Source organism: Remersonia thermophila, chromosome 6 (genome assembly GCF_042764415.1).
Source record: "Remersonia thermophila strain ATCC 22073 chromosome 6, whole genome shotgun sequence".
In the NCBI taxonomy this organism is placed as follows: Eukaryota; Fungi; Ascomycota; class Sordariomycetes; order Sordariales; family Chaetomiaceae; genus Remersonia; species Remersonia thermophila.
In genome coordinates, this window is record NC_092222.1 from 2,717,846 (window position 1) to 2,726,438 (window position 8,593).

The 8,593-nt window shown below is 61.7% G+C and overlaps 1 protein-coding gene across 1 annotated transcript; it reads left to right on the forward strand.

Annotated features, from left to right (window-relative positions):
* Window positions 1-437: 437 nt before the first annotated feature.
* VTJ83DRAFT_6921 (uncharacterized protein) lies at window positions 438-4,093 on the forward strand (the record flags this gene model as incomplete). Its single annotated transcript, XM_071013686.1, has 2 exons — window positions 438-1,271; window positions 1,349-4,093. 2 exons carry the CDS (start codon window positions 438-440, stop codon window positions 4,091-4,093), a joined length of 3,579 nt encoding a protein of 1,192 aa, XP_070864548.1.
* Between the last annotated feature and the right edge of the window lie 4,500 nt (window positions 4,094-8,593).

An 8,593-nucleotide genomic window follows, 5' to 3' on the forward strand; every position in this document is an offset into this window, starting at 1 on the left:
CACCGCATCCCTACATTCTGCGCCATTCTTGACCTACGCACCGCCCTCCGCCTGCCCCAGACGCCTCGGCGACCTCTTGTCGCGACACTGACCGGACCTGTGCATCCTCTAACTGCTCCGTCTCACCGCAGCTTCTGACCTGGCTCGTCGTGCATCGCATCCGCACGCACCCCCGTTCATCCGACCGTGAAACCCCCTGGGCGCCCAACGCCGGCCGGAACGCCGCTCGCACAAGAGGCGAACCAGGCGGCGCAACCACGCAGACGCACGCACCATCACCGCCGTTCTTCGCCGCCTGCCCAACCAAACCTCCAGGAACCCGACGACGCGACGCTCCTAGGGCTGGCCCTGACTTCCGGCGGGGTCACTGACCCGAGGGCTGCCGCGCTTCGCTCACCACCTATGTTCTCCCCGCCGCACCGCCAGCAGCCTTCGCCATGCTGAACGAAAAGGGGATGCGATCGAGCTTGCAGGTGGCACCCCTGGCCGTGCACAAGACGCGCAGCTCGTCGAGCCTCGCCGCCTCGGCCTCCGCCGACACCATCGACTCCCAGATCACCCCGCCCGCGACCCCCAACGAGCCCCAGGACAACGGCTACGTCGCCCCCTTCGCCAACCCCGTCTTCCACAACTTCCTCCGCGCCCTCTACCCCTTCCACCCGGACTATGTCGCGAGCGAATCCACCGTCACCCTGCCCCTCAGCGCCGGCGACATCGTGCTCGTGCACTCCATCCACACCAACGGCTGGGCCGACGGCACCCAGCTGGCCGACGGCTCCCGAGGATGGCTGCCCACCAACTACTGCGCCGCCTACAACCCGGTGGAGATGAGCTGCCTGCTCAAGGCCCTGCTCAACTTCTGGGACCTGATGCGCAGCACCACCCTCAACGATAGCGAGATCTTTGGCAACCAGGAGTTCATGAAGGGCATCATCGCCGGCGTGCGGTACCTGCTCGACCGGGCCGGCTGCCTCACCAAGGAATCCCCCGTCCTGCAGAGGAACGACCGCCTGCGGAGGAGCCGTAAGTCGCTGCTCTCGGAGCTGACATCTCTGGTCAAGACGTCAAAGAGGCTGCAGGACGCGCAGAGGACGCTCGGCGGCGGCGGCGGCGGCAGCGACGACGACGCCGCCGCCGACGACGACGACGAAGCCATCAATGACCTGGTGGACGAAATGATCCTCAAGGCCTTCCGCATCATCACCAAGGGCGTCAGCTTTTTGGACCTGGTCGAAGAGGACCGGAGCATGCGGCTGCCGACCCTGACCATCGTAACGGCGACGCCAGAAGAGACGTGCATACCGCCGACGCCGCCAGCCGACGCCGCCCTGCCGCTGGACCCCACCAGCCATGCGGCGCCGCTGCAGACACCCGCCTGGCCGAGCACGGGAGCCTGTCCCGGCCGGCGTCATTCGCCCCGGGTAACGCGGCCGGGCGGCCGGAATCGCGCAGCAGCTGTTTGTCGTCGGGCTACCTGCAGCAGGGCGCAGACGCCCGGCGTTTGTCCCAAAGCAGCCTCGCGCAAACGAACCGCCTCTCGGCCATCTCGCGTCGCGTCAGCTTGGTCGGCGTCCCCTCCTCCTCGCGCCCCCATAACCTCGTCTCGGAGCGTCTCAACGCCTGCCACGACACCTTCCTCTCCCACCTCGGCTCCTTCATCGGCCGCCTCCAGCTGCACGCCCACTCGCGCCCGAGCCTCGCCGTCGCCGTTCGGCAGTCGGCCACGTCCGGCGGAGACCTGCTCGTCGTCGTCGACGTGGTCTGCGCCCACTCGCCCATCCGCAGCGACGCCGTCGAGCAGGCCCGCGCCGCCATGTACCACCAGATCCGCGATCTCGTCAGCGCCGCCCGCGACGTCCTCCACAGCGCCGAGCCCGGCATGGAGGACGAGGCCATCGTCCCCCACGACAACGGCCGCCTCCTGTGCGCCGCCACGGGCTGCGTCAAGGCCACCGGCGAAAGCGTCGCCAAGACGCGCCTGCTCATCGAGCGCATCGGCGACTTCGAGTACGACTTTGGCTCCGGGAGCCTCGGCATCCTGGCCGAGGACTTTGGCCTGTCGGACCTGGCCGACATCCCGGCCGAGGACCGCCCCGAGCACCGCCGCGCCGACCTCGCGAGCATCTCCGAGTCGACCGTCTCCGAGACGCCCACCGCTTCCACCGCTCCCTCGGTCGCCGAGGACCCGGCCGAGGCGCGCAGCCGCTCCCTTTCGCTCGACAAGCCGCTCCCCGATCTGCCCCGGCCCGACTCGCCCGTCATGGAGGAGCCGCCGGCGCCGGCGCAGTCGCAGTCGCCTCGCGACGCGGCCGACGCCGGCCGCGCCAGCGCCGTGTCGTCCGTGTCGTCGCTTCGCCCGGACCTGCCGCCGCTCCCCAAGATCTCCACGACGTCGCTGCCCGGCGAGGACTACGACCCCGCCCGCCCGTCGGCCGCGCACGAAGACGCCGAGTACAGCTCGTTCCGCTCCGAGACGCTGACCGCCACGAGCGCCGGCTCGGCCCGCACCTACCTCAGCCGCGACTCCGAGTCGAGCCTCCCGTCCCAGACGTCGACGCGCGCCTCCACCCCCGACGCCGCGCAGACCCCCAAGACCCAGCCCTCGCTGTCGAGCCTGTCGTCGAGCCAGGCGCCGACCGAGGACGACGAGATGGAGGACAAGATGCTCGAGAAGACGTACGCCCACGAGCTCGTCTTCAACAAGGAAGGCCAGCTGACAGGCGGCACCCTGCCGGCCCTGGTCGAGCGCCTGACGGCCCACGGCTCGACCCCCGACGCCTTGTTCGTCTCCACCTTTTACCTGACCTTCCGCCTCTTCTGCACCCCCGTCTCCCTCACCGAGGCCCTCATCCACCGCTTCGACTACGTCGGCGACGCGCCGCACATCGCCACCCCCGTGCGCCTCCGCACCTACAACGTCTTCAAGGGCTGGCTCGAGTCGCACTGGCGCGACGAGTCGGATCGGCCGGCCCTCGCCCTGATCCGCGACTTCGCCGAGAACAAGCTGGCGGCCGCGCTTCCCGGGCCCGGCCAGCGCCTCCTGGAGCTGGCCGACAAGGTGGCCGTCGCCGACGGCACCTTGGTCCCCCGGCTCGTCTCGTCCATGGCCAAGACGGCCGCCTCGGTCACCCTCGCCCCCGCCGACGCGCCGCCGCCGGCCCCGTCCCTCACCCGGAGCCAAGCGCACGCCCTGGCGAGCTGGAAGAGCGGCGGCGCCGCCCCCTCGGTCCTCGACTTTGACCCCCTCGAGATCGCCCGCCAGCTGACGCTCATGCAAATGGCCATCTTCTGCGCCATCACGCCCGACGAGCTGCTCGGCGCCAAGTGGACCAAGGACAAGACGGGCACCGAGGCGCCCAACGTCAAGGCCATGTCGGCCTTCACCACGAGCCTCACCAACATGGTCATCGAGACCATCCTGCAGCACGACGAGGTCAAGAAGCGCGCCGTCGCCATCAAGGCGTGGATCAAGATCGCCCACCAGTGCTCGCTGCTCCACAACTACGACGCCCTCACCGCCATCGTGTGCGCCCTCACCGTCACGAGCATCCAGCGGCTCAAGATGACGTGGGACCTGGTGTCGGTGAAGCGCAAGGAGATGCTCAACGGCCTCGAGGCCGTCGTCCACGTCAGCTCCAACTACAAGGCCCTCCGCGCCCTCCTGCACGACCGCGTCCCGCCCTGTCTGCCCTTCATCGGCATGTTCTTGACCGACCTCACCTTTGTCGACGCCGGCAACCCGTCCACCAGGACCACCAGCACGGGCCTGACCGTCATCAACTTTGACAAGCACATGCGCACCGCCAAGTGCATCGCCGAGCTGCTGCGCTTCCAGATCCCCTACCGTCTGGCCGAGGTCCCGGACCTGCAGGATTTGCTGAGCGCCCAGCTGGAGCAGGCCCAGGAGCAGGAGAAGGCCGTGGCCAACGCCCAGGCCGCCCAGTTCCGCAAGAGCAAGATGCTCGAACCGGGCGACGCTCAGCTGCAGCAGCTGCGCAACCCCGTCGATGGGACCTTGGGAGGAGGCATGTTTAGCTGGATGCGCGGCGGCAACGCCAACAATAACCACAACGCCTTTCCAGCTCAGATTTGAATCACACCCACCCCTCTCGGCACATCGTCGACACGCACACACGCACACGCACTTATACAAACACTTACGCTTACCCCGCCAGCCATTGTCTTTTTCACTACACATTTCGCGCCACTCTGCCACCGCCACCGCCGACCGTTTTGTGATACCCATTTTGTCTTTGTTTTTACAATCATCAACTTCTTACCCTTTCAACGACCTGGCGAGACCACGGCAACAAGAATTTTTTGACCGCGAGGCCGGCGACCTCTTCTCCTTTCCTGCCCCGCGAAACCCCACGACATGCAGGATGGGCCTTTTTTTTTTTTTTGAACGATCTACCCGACCAGCCAACCAGCCAACCAGCCAACCAACCCACCAACCAACCCTTTCGTTACCCATCGGTGCTGGATTGGGTCCATCGCTTTGCTTTTTCTCTCTTTCCCCATCTCTCTTTGCCTTTCACGGACCGCATGGGCTCGGGGCATCAGATTCTCTCTGCTGGGGTGGGAACGGATGGAAACCTCTTGGGATGGTAGACCAAAAACAGGGGAACAGACCAAAACAAGAAACAACAATGGGCTTGTACAGGTAGTCTCAGCGATGAGACATGGAGGTTTTTTGGTATAGGTTGTGCCCCGCCTTGTTCGTCTCATCTTGTTTCTTTTTTCTTTTTTTTCTGACTTTCTGTTCTCCTCGGGTCCGTGGATGGAAAAGGAGGGGGGAAACCGGTGCGAGTTGGTATATGACGATGAGGATTTTGTTCTTTGTTCTTGCTTTTTTGTGTATAATGGTCGTGGCGGACCTGTTTTCGGGTGAGTGTGGGGAGGAGTAGGAGGTGGAGGAGGTGGTGGAGGAGGAGGAGAGGAGGATCTTGTTGTACAAGGGTGGTGAGTCCGGTAAGGGCGCGTATGACCAATACGTCCTGCGCTTTTTTTTTTTTTTTTTTTTTTTTTGGTCGGCTCTCTGCCCTGCGGTGTTCTTTTTTTTGGTCATTGTATTCCGGTCGGGTTGGGTGGACAGGACAGCATGGTTTTTTTTTTTTTCCCATGGATGGAATGGATGGGTGGGCAATTGGCATGTCTGCAAATTCTTTTCATGGGATAAGGGAAAGAGGGTGTTCAGGGTTGGGTTTAGGTAGGTAGCGTACCGATCACGGCTCTGGCTCTGCTGCTCCTTGATTTCTGGGACGACAGGACGGGATACGAAGAAGAATAAAAAAACGCATGTTTTGATGAGTAACCCGGCTCTTAGGGTGCCGATCGTAACCTCTGTTGGATCAAAGCGGTGGATTTCGAAAAGGCCGCCTTCTCACCGTTTCCCTCTGCTGCTTCAAGTCTCTCATACTCCCTCTTCCAACTAGACAGTATTCACTTGGGTGGTCATGGCGTGCGGAACATTGCGCGTATCGTTGGGAGATTTCCATGCTTTCCTTCTTGTCGTATGTAGGATTTCCCGCTGGCTCCATGATCAGTCCACAAGTATGTGCTCAGCCCCTGGATGTTGGCTAGCAACAGGGTAACCATATCATAGTAACCAAGAGTAGAGACACCATGCACGCATCGCGTACGTGGTATTCCTCCTCCCTCGTTCCACAGGAACGTCGCCACGTCCATATGCACTGTATCAAACGGTTTTGCGCGCCGCGTTGAGGAACACACCCGGGTTGCCCATAGCGATCGCGCTCAAGGGGGGGGGGGGGCCGCCGGCATGGGGGCGGGCAGCGCGGGTGGTTGGGTGGGCTGCGTTGCGCTGCGTTGCGCTGCGCTGCGTTGCGTTGCGTTGCGTTCCCACACGTCCCGTTCCCAAGGATCGGATCCCCGAGTTTACTTGTTGGTACATACTGTAGTAGTGCTGGAAAGCATGGGATGGATGGGATGCAAGAAAGGAACCCACACACGCAACCCAACGGATGGGGGGATGGCTCGGCGTCGCCGATGGCACGGTTGTCGAGCCACGGGCGGATCGAGAGGGTTCGCGCGATCCTACCGTAATTACGCAGTACACCGCGTGCCCGAATAGATACACAGTACTATAGGGCCCTATCCCCATCTCGCGACCGACTGGAGCGTGATGTGCGATGCGGTGGGGGGGGGGCAAGGGACACACATGGCATCGGGGCAGGGGAAGATCAAAGACGCGGAGGGGTTTGGTCCTTTGTGCTGTGTGGCCCGGGAGGGCGTCGATCGATCGATCCCCTCCCTGCGCTGCGTGCGAGTCCGTCGACGTTGGGTTGGAATGAAATTGGTGATCTCGGTTGAGCCGTGCGTGCGGCGCGACCCTGCGCGACATGCTTGCGTGGACCCCTCACCCTCCCTCCCCCTCCCTCGTCTTGCTTGGGCGTGGACGCGCCGCTGCTACGTTGTAACATGGCCGGCCGGGTAAGCCATCACGCCCGCCCGCGTGTTCGTTCAGGGAGCTACTACACATGCACGTAAGTATGCTACGCCGCCTGCCATGGGGCCCCCCTTGGGGCCGGCAGAGGAGCGGAAGGATACGACGCGGGGCGTGAGGTATCGAGGCAGGTGGGTGTCGAGGACAGAAGTGCAAGACACCTTCGTGCTGTACCATGCCCTGAGTAATACCGTAGAACCTGGACGCGGTAGTTAGTACGCTCGTAGCGCAGCAGCCGCTCTTTTCTTTACACCTTGCCGTTCAGCAACATCCCCCCTAGATTAGAGTCCTGGCGCTGACATGATCACCCGGCAAAGCCTTAGCAGCCCTGTTCTCAGCGGGGCCGTCCGCTCATATCGGCCGTAACACGCTGCAGTGGGTAGTCGGTTGATCCTTGCCAAAGTTCGGGTTCGTGATGACATTCTCCATAGGGCCCCGAGGTAGCGATGGTACGTGTCTTTGGCCGTCCTTCTGTGCTGGCGCAGCAACGACTCAGACAAAGCTCAACGAGAATCTAATATAGCTACCCCTGTATGTATGGCGAGCTCCGAGTGCCGCGGCAAAGCCAAGACCCGTCTCCCTATGATCGGAGAGATTGTTGCTCCGTTTGCTTTACCTGCCAGTCTTGCAATTGCCTATAATTGTGGGGTAGATGTTGTCGTATTGCCGCACCCTGCAGGCTACATGTAGACCTAGGAATGCTACCCATGTGAGAGCGTTCCTGTTCGTGGAACAGGTAGACAAACATGTGTGGCATGAGGGTATGGAGGGAAACGGGACTCGGGGTTCCCGCAGTTTGTAGGCACGACCATGGCAGCTTTCAACCGGCCTGCAAACGCTTTACTACTAGCCCGTTGGGTTGCTAGTCCAACGGAGCCCCTGAGACAGTTGCGGCCGCCCCCCTGAGGGGCAAGACGGCGATGCAGAGGCGTCCAACCCGGAGGATACCGAGATCGAGGAAGGCTGTGCCGCCGAAAGCTCGGGCGTCTGGTGTCTGACACCTCCTCGCTGGCTAACATCGTTGCGGTTCGTGGCCTACTGTGTACACTGGAGGAACCCACCTGATGTAGCCCATGCTTGGGACAGCTGGCGGATCCGTCCGGGGAGGAAACCGGACTGCTCTGGCTTCGCGACAAGTTGCCCAACGTGACGCCCAAATCCAGGATCTTGTTCTACGTCGAAGCCCTTCAACAAGAGGTGACAAGCTATCACGATCAGGCTAGAATGATCCTGCATATGATGATATGATGGTTGCAGCACGGCGGCGGCCTTTGAACCTGGATGAGCTGGCCGTCGCCACGGCCGTCGATAATCACGCTAGCAGTTGATGACGTCAAGAGCCTATCGTCGTCAGAAGCAAGGAGGCTCGATCCGGAGCCCAAGGGACGGACGGCTCCGTCACCTGATCCGCGAGCTATGTGGCCTCTTGGGAACCGTGAGGGACCATCAAGTCTACTTCCTCCATCCAACTGTCGTCGGATTCTCGACGCAGAGCGAACTGCCGGCGTCGCAGCATGGAGACACTGTTCGGGCCGTACTGCGTATACAAGCCACTTGATGGACCGTTTCTTGTGACATTTCCCATACACATCCCTAACCCTTGCAATCGCACTTGCGCTGACAGCCGTCGATCGATCAAGACAACGGCGAGATCCCTGAAATCTGCCATTGTGCAACCCATCTTCCACCCATACAACCCAGCGAAATGGATATTCGTGAGAAATGCCACGTGTACGGCCTGGGAAGTGCTTTGTAACTATACGGTCCGAAAAGCGTCTCTCTACCCCGAAAGCCATTTACCGGCCTTGCTTCTTGGGTCGCTACCTAGGCTAGGTAGGGAGATAGGTACAATAGTATCTTCCCTAGGCTTCGTAATCACAAACCACAAGACGTTGGAAGCGCAGCGATGCTACCTGGGTAGCTGTGTCCTTTACGACATGAACATACCATACCGTACATACGTAGGCTTCCCCCTGACGCGCACGCCCGAATCGAGAGATTCCGCGTAATTATTAAATTAGGTACGTATCCAATGCCTAAAAAAAAGCCATAGCAAAACTGAACCTGTTTCCCTTCCCCTCCCGGGGGACATGATTTCTTCTTTTTTTTTTCCCGACTCCTTCGGCT